At 31.8% G+C, this 18,818-nt stretch overlaps 1 protein-coding gene across 1 annotated transcript in view; it reads left to right on the forward strand.

Annotated features, from left to right (window-relative positions):
- LOC129218631 (chordin-like protein 1) overlaps nucleotides 1–18,818 on the forward strand; it is a 145,136-nt gene that overhangs the window by 47,267 nt on the left and 79,051 nt on the right. The window contains exon 2 of the mRNA XM_054852951.1: nucleotides 16,813–16,914. Within this exon, the coding sequence (XP_054708926.1) occupies nucleotides 16,813–16,914 (102 nt within the window). The remainder of the gene's footprint in view (nucleotides 1–16,812; nucleotides 16,915–18,818) is intronic.

Below are 18,818 nucleotides of genomic sequence, written 5' to 3' on the forward strand. Positions count from 1 at the left end.
TTAATAAAATAATTAGATCTAAACTCAGAAACAGCAATCAGAAAATAAAGCATCAATTAGTCTTTGACATTGTACAAGAGAGGCAGTCACTGACCTAGTATTTGACTAACAAACTTTGACTTAGCAAACGTAGAAAAAAAAAAAAGATGCAACGAGTAATCGATCAGAAAGAATTGTCACTACCTCCTTAGTTCCTTAACCCTACGCGGGGCTGAATAAATAGTTTTGTGGTCAACCGATAATACCAAGCGAATATTGGTTTATCCCGAAAGCATTATTGCATTTTTTAATATTTTTGCAGAGCTTTTTTTTTTCATCCTCTCTTCGAGGAGTTTTATGTCCGAAGAGCGGGCTCCGATTTCCTGGACGATAATACCTTAGTCCAGGACTGATTCTTTTCGGTTGTCTCCCCCTCTGTCGATCAAGTCTTCCTTTTGCAGGAAAGGAAAGCCATAATCGGGTAATGATTCTTGCGCTTTATGACGAGATGGATAGATGTTGCTTCGATTAGGAGATTGGGATATTTATATTACCACAATCATCTGAATCAAGCAAAATTAATAACTCCGCCTAATTGCTCTCTTAATGACTGTGCCAAGAATTGAAAGGATTTTTTGGGTTAACACTCCATTTGCAGAATTCATTGTACGTAAAATAACACGTAATCTCATGAATAAAATATGACTCAAGCCAAAGTGCCACGCACGAGAAATATTACCCTAGAAATACAAATATATATGCCCATGGAAGATATTGTAGATTTCTATATTAATGGCTTGAATCTTAAGAACCATTATTCACATAAATCAGTCATGGACGAAAGAACAAGGATTGCTCTTTTTTTCTTGAAGAAGGCTTTTCCTCACATCATCAATAATTATCCTATAATGGTAAAAGTTTGGAACATAATGCGAACAAAACGAACAAGAGAACTAACTACGTAAAGGAATTTATTGTAGTTGGTTGATTTTTTTGCTCAATTTTATTTGCTTTATTTTTCCCCTGAAATCATTTCAGTTAGTCTTCTGAGGCACACTTAATTTTAAATGGAGCAAAGAGATTTAAATTGTACTAATAGCACTGAAATGTTTTGAAAGATGGCAACGATTTCTAAATTGATATGCCCCATCATTCTTGTTTTTTATTCTATGCAGAACTTCGAGTACTTTCATTTTCTCTTAAACAAGATCTTAACAAATAAATTTGAAAAGATTAGAAAATGACTTATCTAAGCTGTTGTGATATTTTTCAGTCTTATAATTTTTTATGCAGTAATTCAAAAGAGCATGATTACTCTTTCCGTTCGTTTAAACAATTTTTAGATGCAAATAAAATGGATTTTAAGTTCTTAATTTTGAGATGATTTTTTTTAGTAGACATAGTATAGTTTTATTTTAAACTTTCACAAAAATCGTTTCAAACTCCGAACAGCTTGTATATTCGTTATTCAAACAATACTGACTAAAGAATTTTCATTGAACTTAATTAATAATGCTTGGTAAAAATGAGACTAACTTCAAGGGTTTGTTTGGAAAACTTATAATAATTGCAGCCGAATCCTATTTTAACGAAGACTAAGAGACCAGCGAAATTATTTAGCACTACCGATTTTTCATTATATGGATATTATACGAATGTTGACATTATTTCTATGTATATGAGTAGGTGGCTACCAAACTCTTCGCATAAACAGAATTTTTGCTGTAACGGACCTCGCTAAAACAGGATTTGACTGTACAGGCGTCCCTCGTATAACACGGTACTTCTACAACAAGGTTTCGATATTACTCGGTACTAAATTTACGATTATTATAACACGGTTTCGATATTACATGGTACAAAACTTTAATTCATAACAACACGATTTTGATGCAACACGAATTTTAAAAGAAAGAATTTGATTGTTGTTCAATACACTGTTAAAAAATGTATGATAACAACTGTAATAAGTTTTTACTTTGTTTTTATGAAATTTTTACGAAAAATTGTCTATCTTGAGCTCAAAAGTTTAGCTTCCTCGTATAACACTAACTTTCAACTTTTAAAAACATATACTTGATTTTTCTCATCAGTGCTCTAAAAGCAAAAAGGTGAATATTATTTTGTTTCCAATGTATTGTAAGAAAATAACAATAGGATTAAACATAAGCTAAATTTGGTAAACGATGAATGAAAAACGTAGTTGAAACAAAATATGAAACAAAATAAATGGAATGACTCTATTTATTTTATTTTAAATTTTGTTTTGTTGTTGTTGCTCAGACGAACTTTATTGCTACAGAAAAGCGCAGACATTTTTTTCTTATAGAATGCGTTTTGTCCTTAGTACAGAAAGAAAAGTTTCTTCTTGTTGTGCATAACAGTTTTAATTTAAGGTATGTAAAATGATTAAGGTCTATCGTTTATAACAACTCTTATTTTTAAATCAGAGGGTCTTAGTATGTTCTGGTTGCCAGTTTTCGTTTTTATGTTTTATTGAGCCGAAATTTCATCTATTATAAAATTTGCACCTTATGAATTGGTTTCGATATAACACGGTACACATTCCTTGATTTACATTATTTCAAGGTCTCGTATAACACGATTTCGATATAACACGGTAACATGGACATGATTTATGATATGTACGTGATTAATTAGGTTAAAAAATGACTAAATAAACCATTCATAAAAATGTCTCATATAACACGGTTTCGATGCTACACGGAGCGAATTAACCGTGTTATACGAGGAATACCTGTACTTGCTTCTATGAAGCAAATAAGCAAATGTGTAACACAAATTTGTTATCTAACGCATTAAGGTTGTTAACCTTAATTTTATATTATGACAATATTGTGTTTTCGTTTCTTTTCTTTTCTTTCTTTTTTTTTTCAATAGATAAATATATTTCGTCCCTATTCTCTAGATAACGCATAGAAAATAACGGAAAAGGAATCTATAAATACTAACAAAAGAAATAACGGAATGTGGGGCAAAGTGAAATGGCGAAATATTCGCTCTGCTTTTAGCGCCACCTATCTGGTAATATTTTAACTATGTAGTAACACACATAGTCGATTCCAGTTAAGAAACAACTGTGTCGGAAAATCAAAGAATATGATAATACAAGCAATTTTCAAAAATGGTTATTCATATTGTAATATTTTGTTCTAAGTAAAAAATTATTTTTGTTATTATTAAATGATAAAGTTATTGCACTTAACTTTTTAAATATTAATTGAGACCTACTAATATTCGGTGTAATATTTATTTCTTTTGTATTAAGCCTTTTTGTATTTTATATGATCTGTACCGTTAGTTAGGTGCATGCAGGGCAAGTGAAACACTTCATCTTATTTATCTATTCAATCTTTTATGAAATCACTTATTAGTTATTTCATTTACATTCCGTCATTCACTTATTTCCTTATTCATTCACTATTTCCTTAACTGATTTATTTTTTCTCATTCATTACCTTATTTATTTATTTATTCGTTTATTGTTTCATTTCCTTTTCATTACTTCATTCTTTCTTTTACTTATTATTTTATTTCGTCAAAAAAATCTTTAATAAATGAATGGAAAATATTTCATTAAAAAATATTTTATTTTCCCTTTGCCCCATGAAAAAAAGAAGTGAACATTTTCCACTCTTTTGGAGGTACAAATTTACTGCCACAAAAGATAAAAAATGTTTTAATGCGTTTTATCATAAAATATATTGTTCTTTCTTTATATACCGTAATTTGCAGAAGAAAATTCCAACTTGTTCATTTTGAAAAAAGTAACTTATTTTAACTACTTCACTTTGCCAAAAAATTCCCCTACTTAAATATATTAAAAAAAAAAAAACTACGCAGAAATCTTAGGCTGGGAATGATTTGGGTTCTCTAAGAAAAGAAATAATGAGCAAAACGTAATCAATTTTCCCGAAATTTGATTTTTTATGAATAAAATTAGGGGTTCTTAACAGCTCTGTGTTTTTGGGAACATATATAGGGTTAAGCATTAAGAAATATATGCTATCCACACATCTGCTTGACAGGAATACACATAAAGGTAAGATTAATTAGAACAAAAAAAAAAAACCTTTTTGTTTTATAACTGAGAGCTTTCATGATCAAACACCAGAAATAAGTCAAGTCGTCATTCAACTAATAATATTGGGTAATGTGTGTCTAATCGTAACAATTAAATTTTCTATTTTAGATTGCCTTTGAAACTTGAAGTATTAATTGAAATTTTCGACTTTCAAACATGACTGATATTTTTTTTTTTTTTTTTTTTTTTGAGCAATCACGATTGCTTATTGTTCTCATTTGACCGTTTTTGAGATCCGTGCCTTTTTCAGCTTGGACCAGAAGCCTCTGCAGCACCAACGCCCACCGTCTTTTGCAGGCGGCGCGGCGCGGCTGCTCCGGTCCTGAGCTATCCGCTTCTCCTGATCGGAGGTGTCCATGTCCTACACACACACGCACGCTCACACACATACACACACACACGCCTACGTGCATACACACAGGTCTACTCACACACACAAGCCTACACACTTACACACACAACTATGCACACGTAACCGCACAGGATGAGAGGCAGGCTTGGGGGGGAGGGGGTACAGGAGCCATTTCTAGAAACGATAACTCCAATAAGTAGGGTCCTGTCTCAGTTCGTGATTGCAAAAAACATAATTTGAATTCAAAATTTCAGAATTCAAATTAATTTTCTTTTTTTTTTTAAATTTTTTTTATTTGTTTTTTTTTTTTTTTTTTTGTGAAAGAAAAATAATACAATGTAACTTTACTGTCTGAAAATGAAAGCTATTGAGTTTTTATTTTTTCCAATCCAGTCTCAGACCAAATCAAAACTAAATTGGTGTTTCTTAAGCTGAACCAAAACTTAAACTACAGTTTCAATTTATTCATACAGCCGTGCTAAGCACAGTAGTAAAAGTAGTCATACCAGTACTTTTGAACAAATTTGAGTTATTATAACCAAGTTGTTCTCTGTTTCGTATTTTACTTAATAAATTAAATGGTTTTGGGTCATTTGATCAAGAACTATTGTTTTGAAAAATTCTTCAATGAAAATAAGACATCTGAATCAAATATATGGAAGAGAGCCACACTTTAAAATACAATCTCTCAGCATGAGCCCAGCTGCAAATTCCCCTTCTTTGCTTAGCACGGCAGTATACAGGGTGCGGCAAAAAAAAATATTGGACAAAAATTGTTATAGTCGAATGGAAGAAAAGTAATTTCATCTTAATGAGTGCCTAAATTATTTTTGTCTCTCACTTTATTAGAAAATAATTTACAATACTTACCTAGTTTATGTATTGTTTTTCGGTTTTCTTACAATTTTAAGCAAAATAGCTGCTATTTTAAGTTGTTTAACCAAGTAGAACGACAGTTCGTTTGCTTGTTGTTCCTCGACAAACAGTATTTGAAATGGCATGCCGTTTCAAGTGGCTTCTAAATGATAGTCGGGAATGTGTATGAAAACAAACAGTGAACATTTCAGTTAATCGTTAGGTCATCCAAAAGTGAGTTCAATGAAATCCTTGCGTTTTCACGAGAGCAGTCATTTGTGGGAATTTGTGACCGATAAGTGGGACTAAGGGAAAAAACAGCTCAAACAGAAGGTTTACGAGTTCCAAAATATTCAGGCATTCGTATGCCTCCAAAGATGCCAGAAACGTTTGAGACGTGCCGCAAGTCCACGCTGGACGAGGGCTCACATCCCCCAGAACCAAAGGATTTGGTCTGTAGACAGTCCAAGCACCTTAAAAAGTTAGATATCGCCAAAACCCGAAGTCAGGCTTGATCTGAGATGGAATCAGCACAAGCGACAAAAAATCTCTAATTTTTTGTGGATGAGGGCCGTTAAATGAATAAAAAGTGAACCAGAAGGACATTTTAGAAGTTATTGTACTTCTGCGGGCCTAAGAGCACTTCATCATTGTAAAAACTGGGCATTTTCCTTTAACTCCACACCGATTCATATGGCCAAAAAGACAAAGAGTGGTGCAAGGCGCATTGTTTTTGACATGATATCATCTTTAGAGTGGCAGTGGATGCTCTACTCGCTCGACCTCAATCCCATTTATTACAGTATGACCTGTTTCAGAGTCAAAGGTCTACCCTAAACTACACATAAGTTTGTAATTTCTAAACCAATTGCTTTATAGGGAATAGGATTGATTAAAGGACTTGCTGCCCTTGAATAAAAATTTCAATAAGCAGTTGCATCTCTGTATTACTGCAAAAGGCTGCTAGTTTGAAACCAATTAAATTTATTGATTGCTAAAAGTCTTCTCATATTATTATTTTTTGTGTTTGTTAATTTATTTGTTTTTAATAGAGTTTTTTGGGAAATTGCTTGCACGTTAATTTTTTTTTTTTTTTTTTTGCCACACCCTGTAGGGAAGCGATCGGCTTGTTGTAACAATTTTTACAAATGGTGTCATATCTTGAGATGTATTGGTTAAATTATCACTAACTAAATTTTGATTGGTACTCTGACTATTCTTCTATGAAGTCTAATTGAAAAAACATCACATCTACAGGTATATCTTTCAGGAAAAAAAATTTCTAAAAAAAGGGAAGTGTTACAACTTACCCCGTACTTGGGGTTTGTTGTAACATCTATTGGGGCATATAGTAACAGCAATAAAAAAACATGAATTTTACACCATTAATCATTTATTCTCTTCACATTTTGCTTTGTTTTCAACAAATAATTAGGTATTTAACGAAAATAATAAGAAACTTCTATTAAATGCATCTACTATTAAATAATTAACTGAAATACACATTTTTTTAAGTAATCAACAACTTAAATAGTTTAGTTTTAAACTATTAATCCTTTTTTGTATTAAAATTCTACCATAGGTACTTATATACAAAGTAGGTACTTCAAAATCACAGTAAGTTAAATTAAAAACCTCCAAATTAAGTATTTTACTTATATCTCAGTTCTTACATCTTATAATAATCAGTCTATTCATAAGTCTCTTTATCAATGAATTTAGTCTTCATCTGAGTTACAGTTAGTACAAACAAAAGAAATAGTATCTCCTCCGACACATCCTACATGTGTCCACATCTTACATACAATACATTCAACCCAATCACCTTTTGAATGACGGTACCCTTCGCTGCAAACTGCTTCCGAGATTCAACGATAAATTTTCAATCACATTTAGAGAATTTTCTGATTGTTCAGTGGGATCTGGACGATCAGTGACAAAAGAGGGCATAAAGTCACTGTCTTGGAAAATATTTACATTTAAAGGCCAAACACCGGAAACTTTAAATCCCTTATTACACTACAAATAACATACAGCAATATGGGGCAAGTTATAACATGTTACAACATACCCCGAGATTTTGTTACAATTAACCCCAAATCATACTTTTTCATATTTAGCATGTTAACTATTCAAACAACTTTGTAACCTTGAAAACTATGATAATACATCATACATAGATAAATGTTAATACGAAATAAAATATTGAAAGCTCTATTTCGTCAAAAATAATAAAGCTAACCAAAAATATACGTAGGTCAAAAAATACGTTACCTGCCAACAACGGAGGGCTCGCACACACCCACTCACTGCGTCGCCTGGCGGGACATTGGCGGTGATGACGTGACGTGGTACATTATAACAGTAAGAATGAGTCAAAAAAATAGTTTAATAAAGTTCAAATTCTTAGTGAAAAAGCACTGTTACTACTTACCCCTGTTACATCAAGCCCCTAGCTCCCCTACATTTGGTTCGCACAGTCAGCAGAAATATAGTTTTGTGATTAAAGTTATGCTTGTTTGTTTTATGAAGAAGAAAAATAAATTCTTCACTATGGTTATTGGTATAAGCTTTTTTGCAAAAAGTATTACTAAACATTTTTTGATCTATATGCAAATTATATTGTCGTACAACACTTGCATTAATGTTAGAAAATATTTTAACATAAAACGGGGGGGGGGGGGGAGGAAATTGCATCAGAATTTAAGCGTGAAAAATTTCTCATCACTTTTTGCTTAAAATTTCAATTAAAACCCTGAAATTTGAAAAAATTCTTTTTTTTTTTTTGTTTTTTCAATTTTTCCAAAGTGGAAATTTACTCCTTCGAAAAAAAACGGTTTTTTTCCGTTTTTTTCTGAAATTTTCCGGGTTTTTTTCCGACTGTTTTCATCTCTAGTTATGGAAGATCCTTTCCCAGCATTTTCAACATTAACTTTTGTTTTCTTTTTTAGGAATAGGTAGATAGATTAGATAATAGATAGAGTTTAACGCTTACTGTTTAGATAAAACTAATGACTAATTATTAGTGCTACATAAAAAACCTTTGTAGCAAATAAATTTTATTGAGATACTTAAAACAGGAAGTTCCGTCCAGAACTAAACGAGCCTATTTTCGCCTATACCAATACCGACTTTCTAGTACTAGTATCTGGTTCCAGTACCTAGTACTCTCAAAACTAACTAAAGTCACAAATCATTTTAAACATACCTTTTTAACATTTTAAGCTAATTTCTAGAAATAAAATATAATTTGCTTAGTTAAAGAAATGATGCGTAAAAAATAAATAAAGTAGTAGCACTTTTAAAACAAAGCAGCTATACATTTTTTCCATTAAAAAAATATTTAGTCTCATTCAAAAAGAAAAATCATAAAAAAATGATTATTATTATTTTGATATTAAAAAATCGTTTGTTTTTCCCCTGTTGCCCAAACATAATTTAAAAAATAAATAAATATACTTTCAAAAATTTATAAAACAATAAAATGTCAACTTAAAGAAACAATTTTTATTATTTAAAAAAAAAAAATGTCTGCGCATTTCTTTATGTAGAAACATAAGAGGCTCCGAATTTCTCCGCCAAAAACGGAATACATAAATTAAAACTTTAGAGTGAAAATAGAATAAGATCTTAACAACAATGATTATTTCACTGCAAAAAACGTAGCTGCGGAGTCAGAGTCGATCTCATTTCGTAGTAAAAGAGTCAAAGTCGGGAGTCGAAGGTTCAACAAAGGTTCAATTCAAAAACTCGGAGTCGGAATCGGCCATTTTCCCTCTAAGTCCTTAACTCTGCCAATACTTGCGGACTTGAATTGTACATATTTTGGGATAAAGGAGTCGCAGTTGAAGACTTTAAAATTCCATTCAGTCATTTTCCCTCTGTGTCTAAATTTTTGCCAAAGCTATGGGGCCAAAGTAGGAGTCGTGGAGTCGGAGTCCGATTAATTTTTGGGTACAGAAGTCGGAGCCAACTGCCCTAAACCCTAAACTTCTAAGAGTCAGAGTCATGAGGGTGTCATGAAGAGCTATTTCCAACAAAATGATTTCCTCGTAGACTCTAATGTCAAAGGATTTGAATTGTTCGAAATTGAAAGGAAAATTGTTCAAATCAAAAAATGAAATATCGGAATGAGGTGTTTTCGCCGAAATCTTTCGAACAAAGAAAAAAAAAAGTTCGAATTGGACAATTCACTCAAAAGTTATTACGGGGTGGGGAGACTGACAGCTCGGCAGATTGACCTACAGACCGGCAGACGGATTTTTTCCATCTCAATACCCTACTTTCCAGTTTTTAATTTTTCGATATTTATTTAATTATTTTACTTATTTTTGACTTTTTTTTGTTTTGTTTTTCGCGGTATTTTAAAGATGCATTAATCCTTCTTTCATGCTCTTTTCTTCTTTATCTGACTTTTACTGGGAAAGTAGGTTTTCAAGGGAAGTTATATTTGACAGCTTTTATTTTCTTTTTTCGCATCTTAAAACGTCATTAAGTTTGTAAACCCAATGTGATCGATCCACGTTTTTGTAATTTTCCAGGTACTGTAGTAAAACATTTGCAAAATCTGATACTTGCTGATTAGCACAAGAGATGGTAAAGATTCTTCTTTATTGTCTTCATCAGAATCTGCACATGCACTATCCGCCGACAATGTACACAATCGTTTCGCAGAACAAGGATTCACACGTAGTTACATTTTCCTCGTTATTCAAGTAATCTTCCATTTCCGCAAGGTCCACATTAAGAAAGATTTCAAAATTATCTCATTCTTCGGTCACTTTGGCATCGCTACCATTATTAGTCATGAAACCACATTTCTTAGCAATTTTTACTGCTGTTTCTGTCGTAAGCAAAATTTATTTTCTCTTGACTTCAGTTCGCTTTACTTTTTAACTGTTTTTGTCTTAAAAGCACGATTATTTGAGTCATCCAAAAAATAAAAGCTACTTTTTCCCAATTTTGACAACATTTTAGGTCTTTCAAAGACTAGCCAGCAATGAAATTTTAGGTCGTCAACCACGGCAAAAGTTAGCCCAATCGGCTACTTTTCTCACAATCTTTCAACACAGCGCATTATGAGCACTTTTGTAAATTAATTTTCTCTTTTATACAAGCTGATATGAAAATCCTTTTTTTTTCTTATTTTGAATGCATTTATATGCATGAATGAAAACAAAACTTTCGTAAAAAACTTCGACTGAAAAGGAGTACATTTGAGACATAGAGTCAACTTTGTATTGAAAAATTTAATTTATTTTGGGACCGCATGAAAACTTCGAGTTAAAAAATATTTGAGTTATAAGACTTCTAGATGTCAAGACTCGACTGTATTGCTAAATTTAAAATGCAAAGTAAAATGTGTCTCAGAATCACATGTATTCAGCATATTTCACGATCATAAGCTAATTTTTAAAAACCATCCTTGACTCGAGGTTATAGATAATCTGAAAGTTTCCAAATACGGATAATGATAACGTGTAGAAAATGGTCATAGAATATTTATCGTCATTTTAACTGCCTTATTTTTAAGACAAAGACTATGTCCTTTATTTTTCAAAAAAAAAAAATTCTTTGAGTTACTTTATCTTGTTAGAGTTCAAATATTTTACTTATCTCGTTTTTTCACAATTATTTGCAAATTTATTTTCAATACCGTTACTAGTTTGAAATTCTTTCCAAACGCGTATTGGAATCCAGGTTTAAACTTAGTGTGATCTTGAACTGGCTACTAGTGCTGATATATCGCTGCTACATCAGTCAATAACCTATTATTTGAGGTAGCTCATAACTTCAAACTGGCAGCAAAATCGTGCTTGGAACAAATTAGTTCTTATATCCTGCTTTAACCGAAAATTTCTTTCAACATTATAATTAAGTACACATTTAACAATTGAAGCACCTAGAAACAAAAGGGCGAAAGTGCCAAAATTAAAATTCGGTAAATTACCGGATATCTTTCCACCCAAAAGCTCACATTTTTGAAATAAAAAAAGGGTTTCTGGAAACCCTGAAACACGTGTTTTCAGTAATTTATATTTGTGTTACAAAACGTCGGTTTTTTCCTGTTACCAACATTATATATGTAAAAAAAAAATTGATTATATTTATAAATATATACTTTTTACTCCCAAAATTTAAAACTTTGGCTTTTACTTTGATTTGAACATAAGGAATTATTATGTATGTAAGTATTAACTGTTTAAAAAAAACTTTTTTTACTTGAAAAATAATTATACGTGTTGAGGTTCGGTCACACCACAGGGAATTTTTAAAGGAATTTTCACTTGGCGACACAATTTAACATGAAGGCTGTAACCTTCCCAAAAAATTTTCTCTTTTCTTAACAAATGTGTGCATATATTGTCGCCTCCAAGTGGTATTTCTGCAATCAGCACTGTTTGTTCTGAGGCCATTTCATAGAACTGCTGGTATAAGAGGACGCGGATATGAACCTAACCGTAAGTATAATATTAACTCCGAAGGTAAGAGGGTGGTTGGTTCTTCCCCCGTAAAATTTTCGAATTTGAAGTCTTAAAAACGCATTTTAGACTATCTTTGGCAATGTTACGGGAGAAGTGGTTTGGTGGCGCTCCCCTGTTTATTTTTCGAAAAAAAAAAAACAATCGTTCTTGCGTCTAAAAACAAGAATACCAATTTTGTATTAGTAGCCTACTTCCCTATTAAAATTGAAAGTAAAAAATAATAATTTAAGCTAAATAAAATGATAAAAATGAACCTAAAAAAGCATTATATCGAGTAAGACTAACAAATGTACCTCAATCTAAAATCTGCTTAAAAAATCAAATTAAAAATGAAACTAGGGTTTTGCGAAGAAGGCAGAGTCATCGTGAAATTTCCAAAACTGGAGTTGTCGGAATATCCGGATTTGACAAAAAATCTGAATATGACAGATAATTAGGACAGAATATTAGAGAAAGAAATTTAACTACAATGATTAAGTTGTGAGTGTAATGCACTTAAACATGTTGAGATGGGAGGGGGAGGTCTAGGGGGTCCACCCGCGGAAGATTTTCGGAATTGTATCTTTGAAAACGCAATTTTAGACGATATTCGGTGATTGTTACTGGGATAAGGGTTCGGGTGCTCACCCACAAAGAATGTTAAGAAACTAAAACCCTAAAAAAGAGAGTTTGGTCGATTGCTTATGGTACTTGGGAGAGGGGAGAGGTTCTGTGCGCTCTACCGGAGAAGTTTCAAAATCAAACCTTACAAACAGAAATGGTGTAAACCTTGTGAAAAGTATGCCAAAAAGACTTAAAATGCTCATCAAAAACAAGGGAATGCATACTAAATATTAGATAATTATTTCACTGTTCGTTAATGTGTCTATAGTTATGTAATCAAGAATGAATTTGCTTTTAAAACAGTCTTAGTCTAATAATTTGGCCAGCACTGTAATTCTGATGTGAAGGAGGGAAAAAAACAGAAAGAAAGTTTTTCAATGGTTTGAAATCCGTTTACAAAAACGAGGAGTGAACCAATGTTGAATTTTCCAATCTCGCCCAGGGGTTTGATTTTGCATCTTCGAGGCGACAAATTTTTTCACTACGCGACATTGGAGTCGTATAGTCCCTATGTTAAAAAATGCTCTGTCACACCGGTAATACAGGAAAAGATTAAAGAAAGTTGATGTTTCATATTATGATACGCAATGGTTCCTTATTTTCGGAAATACAAAAATTAAAATCCAATATTTAAAGTTCTAGGATCAAACGCCAAACATATGTACGGAAAAAGTCTCATTTGTGTAAATGTATTGAGCAATATACAAGAATTAATGATTGCACGATTGAAGGAAAGAAACTGAGACTAATCCAAAATATAAGACTGCTAAATCACTTTAAAAAGTAGTGTGAACATCTCAAAAGCGCTTATTTCTGACTTGCATAAGATATAGATAAAATAAAAGAAGCGATCGAAATTGACATCAACCTCTTTTCTAAGTTCATAGCAATCAATATCAATAGAAAAAAAAATGTAATGATGCTCACCGCTGGAGCTCAGGCTATCGTTATCCTACATTTTTAACTCTGCTTAAAAATTCAGGAGGCAAAAACGGCTAATTTACAAGAAAAAATGATTGTAGACTTCAAGTAAGAGTGCCAACATTTAGATCAATGAAAAATAATCAAAGGGAAAGAGAATGAATTGTCAGGAAACTTTGCCGTAGGTTTTAGTCGTTCTAATGGTTGAAATGACCTTCTTTAAGAAAGTATCTTATTTATAAACCTTTATAGATAATCGAAAAATCAGACATTACGTCTGCAGATAAGCCTGAGTGAAATACCGAAAGAGACATCTGAAAACCATTTTTCTAAATGATTTTGATTTTTGCATTAAAACTAGTCTGTAATTCCCGATTCAATTCATCTTTGGAGTGTCGCAAACATTTTATAGTCGTCGTTTAAGTAAACGTCTCTTAGTTTAGATAAAAGAAAAAGAGAGAAAATTGACGGACTGTTGCTGTGAGTTAGAATTTAGTCAGTCAAGTCCGCTTATTAGAATATCGGTTAAAAGAATATCCCGCTTATTGTAATACATTTACAAAGTACCAAACCGTTATAATTTGCTATTTTTATCCCGTATAATGGAAATCCCGATTTTTAGACTAATTTTTCATGGCAAATTGGTTATTCCATTTACCGGGTTCGACTGCATTTGTTTAGTGATGTAACCAATTTATAGAGGTTGAAAGGCACGTCAGCAAACTTACTGTAGGCGTTAAGAGGTCTAAAACTTTTTTACTCCTTTTTATAATGGTTTGAAAGTTTAAATTGACAATGTTTCAATTTTTTTCTCCCTTAATGCTGACGATATTGTTAAATAAATAAAGGCCAGGTACATATCATTGCCATTCAACTTAAAAAAAAAAAGTTTGTTACGTGACTTTTTGGCTCTTTGGTGAGGCAAAAAAAATTCTTTTCTCCCTTTTTTATTACTGATAGTGAAAAGGAGAAGTTTAAAAGTATTTTATAAATTCTGGGGCATTTTTTTTTCTCTTTTTCTTGCTTGGAAAAGTTGAACAGAAAAATTACCTTTGACCCTGACCTTCAAGCAAACCAATCACACATTCCTTCGTAAATTAGAAATTCTTCTAGAACTGAAGTAGCCAATTTTCTTGTAAACCAGCATTGATTTTGCGAGATTGGTTATTCCGAATCTGAGGCTCCATTTCACGCTATGTGTACTTCTCACTGAATTAAACAACAGAAAAATTGTGTAAAAAAATAACAATAAATTTATCCAGTGAAAACTATGGATCATTAAGTACTTTAATTTGCTCGTCTTTTTAGTATTTCCAACTATCAAGAGTATTTTGAATGGGATTTATGTTATTCAAAGAAAACTAAACACGCATGCACAAACGTGACGCTTACAAGCTTAAGAGCAGCATAAGTAAAACAAAGAAACATGCAATAAATAAATAAATAAAATAGAATAAAATAAAAACGTAACAAACATTTTGAATTACATCAAAAATCTCCCGTTACAAAAAGTCAAAATTAAAAAAATTCAATGGAAGAAAATAATACAATTAAGCATAACATGCCTTGAGTGAAGACAATTGTTAGCGAGGGGACTTCTGGGTGTCATGTCATGAAGACAACTGCTATGGTTTAAAGGTAGTAAATAAAAAGAAAAGTGTTATGCGATTGAAATGATTTTACCTTTGAATCATTTCATTGATAAATATAAAAGTATTAAGTATAATGTAAAAAGAAAAGAAAAAATATATAGTAAAGCTTCTTATCCCCATATTCATTCATATAGAAAAATGAAATCTATTGTTTGCTTATTTTTAGTACAAGTGTAGGTTGAATCAGACATTTAACTCAATGATCTAAAGTAAACGGAGTACTTCAATAAATACACAAAATTTCAGTTAAATAAACTTGCATTTAGTTAACAAAACTTGCACATAAAAACAGAAATTTTTCTAAGTACGTAATGTATCGACCTCCGTGATCGAAGGTGTGAAAAAAAGCTTTTACATCTCAAAGTGTAAAAGAAGATTAGCAACTTTGATTCGCCAGTATTCTAATAATTTGCTTCAGATTATAAGAAGCCTTTTATTTTTCTTTTGGAGCAGTGAGAAAATTAATAGAGGACAAATAAAATCATCTCCGGTCGGTGATCTCCAGAAATAGTTCACGATCATCGATTAGAAGAAATTGCATCGTTCTGTTATCGATAATGCATCTCGCTCTTCTGCAAATATTTTATTTTATTTGCTGGGATGTGTTGGTAAGCTTTTTGTTGGGTAGATGATGCATTTTAAAAAGTATTTTCATCGTTACATGGTGAATTCATTTTTCATATATATATATATATATATATATATATATATATATATATATATATATATATATATATATATATATATATATATATATATATATATATATAGGGAATGATTTCTTAACCCGAGAAATTTTAAATATGCCGGGAGTATTCCAGACCGTTCGGAGTTCCACGCGCTAAAGATGTGAGGTGTGCATTGTAGCCGGTGGGAAAAACATCGAGCGTTTACTTTGACACATGTACCTTTTACTTTTTGACATGTATTATTAAAAAGATTAATAAACAATAGATAAATAAAGAAACTTCAAAGAGCTATGAACTAAAAGAACTTTTTTAAAGAAAATAGTTCAATTTATTATTTCATTCTCCTTGCAGACTATGTTAAAAAATAAAGTTACAGACTTATAAAAATTACTCAGCATTGAAAAAAAAAGAAAAAAGAAAAAACTTGTTTCTGAAGTAAAATTTTGTTCAATATAACTGTACCACTTTTTTTAAAAAATAGGGTTTGTAGGACTATAGGGTTTTTTTTTTGGTCATAAATTAAAATAAAAAATATTAATAGCATTAAAATTATTGAGTCCGGTTAAACATGTCCCGCGGTCCAACAAGTCCAATCTCCTGCTAAATATCAAGATTAATGTATGCTTAATTCTGAAATATTAAGAGGGACCATATTAGCTCAAACAATGATACATCACGTGATTTAGATTGCCCGCATGAAAAGATCCTTTATTAATGTGGAATGCTTCTTATAACTCGAAAAAAGCGATATCTATCAGTTATTTAGTCGTTTTGATGCCATTGAACACAAAATTATTACTAATCCTGCTGTAAGTTAATTCATCGAAATGCTAAATAAGTAATCAGAAAATTCCAGAAGAATAAAAATAAGCTTAGTGAAAAAATTGAAGGAGAAATATGAGTTATAAAATTAAATAGAACGTTGATAAAAAGCCAATAGAAGTTGAAAGTAGAAATAGAAGTTCAGAAAGAAGTGCTTATTATGGGATTTATACTTTTAAGATACTTAGAATGCTTGCCCAGTAGACTAAGAGTGCTCTTTCTTTTTTATTTTATTGAAAGAAATTTTAGAAATTTCGAAATAGATAAATGTAACTATTTTATCCCCACCCCCACCAGCATTTTTTTTATTAATAATGCGAAATTTACTAACATTTGTTCTTTTTTTCAGCTCTGCCTGCAAGCCAAGGCACTAACCATAGCTTGACTGCCTTGCCACCTAATTCTGCACATGTGCAACAGATACTTCTTCTACTTCTTGTCGGAATTCTTGGTACGTCCATAACTGAGTCATAATTTCCGATTTCAAATATCGTCGCCTCAGAGCAACAGCAATATATCCTAGTGTTATTTCTGGGATTAGATAGCTTACTGTTGCTCTGAGGCGACGATATGGTGCACTAGTAGCTTCATTTTAACCCAAACGCAATTTTCAAAAACTATTTTTAAAAAAAATAAGTTTGATTTTTCGATGAAAATTTTTTTAAAGCTTATTTCAAGGCGAAATAACTAAGCTATAGTTTAACAGCATTTGCAATTTTAACAACATGGGGTATAAGGAAAAAACTCTGTTGCCAGACTTGTCGTAATTTTCGAAACTAAACTGCTGATGAGTGAAGACTAGGTAATATACAAGACAATCTGGGAACTCCGCGTGTTTCCAGACAATTTAACAGGTGTCATCATTGTTTGAAGATGAAACCGTGAGAAAAGTTGCCTTGTTGAGTTTAATGGTTTTACATTTTTATCAGTAATGGTTCTGCAAATGCGAAGTAACTTTTCAACTAGTTTTACTTGCTGGACGGTTATCAAACATGTTTGCTTATGAATTTCACCCTCTCAGCTATTTTGGATGTGCAATTTAGATGTGTCCATTTACCTCATAAACACTGTACTCTGGGGTAAACAGAACAAGTAAATTCTTCATTCTTGCTGTTTTTCAGAAGATTAAATTTTGATGTAAATTGCACGATTGTATGTATTTTACATAAATTTAGTGCATAATTTGATATTCTCTATGGCTTTGAATTCAAATGATTTCAGCTTACATTTGAAGTATTCAGCGGTCAACATGCGGACTGCTGGCCACAGATCTTTAGCTTCTAACTAGATTGACATTACGATTTTCTACCTGCATCAACCTCGTGGAGAAATTAATGGGATATTTAAATTTAGCACCTGGTCTCAAGGGTGAAAGTAAACATGATTTCATTTACCAATGAAGTCATAACGGCAGTTTTTCATATTCAGTTATTCTCGGAGTCTTGAACACAATGCATAAAATTTTATGTCTCAATATCAAAAAAGAAAGGGCAGGATCTAAAGTTAAAACATTTAAACTCCGTTTCCGTTTACCTGAACTGACATTACTTTATTTTCTCTGACTTCTCCATAATGCGATACGTATTTGTTCAAAGTAATATAAGTTTTTCAGAAAGAAAGGACAGGATCTAAAGTTGAAACATTTAAATTCTGTTTCCTTTTACCTCAATCAACCTCACTTTATTTTCTCTGACTTCTTCATAATGTGATAAGTATTGGTTGAGAGTGACGTAAATTGTTCGTCACATTGCAATAAGGTAAGTTGGGGTAAGTACGTCCGCCGATGTAAAAACGTCCCCTGAGCATTATATGAATGATGAAAGGAAGAAACTTTTGCCATACGTCGTGTTGGGTAAATTTCGAGTGATAATTTTTATAATTGGAGATCAGCACTATCTCACATTGATAAAACATGATAAATTATGTCTTGTAAAGAGCTCTCTTGTAATGCTTGATTATAGTTTTGTTTCTTTTTTTGTGGTATTAAGCAACTGAAGTCAGTTAAGGTCTCTATTTCGTAATACTCACTAATAACATAGGTTTTTTTTTTTTTTTGATTAAATATTGTAACCAGATTTCTTTTATACGAGGAGCCACACTTGTTCCGTCTTAAAAGTAAGATAAAGCAAGTACTTTCTATATTGCAAGCCAATTGCCAGTCATGTAATTTGTTAGTTTTGTTTGTAATTTGAACTTGCAGCTAACTTTTTATTTACTTTTTTTAAATAAACGTCAAATAAAATTTAGTAATGTATTTCTTACCGAAAACGGTGTGAGTCAATATGTTTTAAAGGGGTGGAACAATGGAAAGCGTATTTGGAAAATCGCCTGGAAGCAGCACTGATTTTTGCAACA

Source organism: Uloborus diversus, chromosome 3 (assembly GCF_026930045.1).
Source record: "Uloborus diversus isolate 005 chromosome 3, Udiv.v.3.1, whole genome shotgun sequence".
In the NCBI taxonomy this organism is placed as follows: domain Eukaryota; kingdom Metazoa; phylum Arthropoda; class Arachnida; order Araneae; family Uloboridae; genus Uloborus; species Uloborus diversus.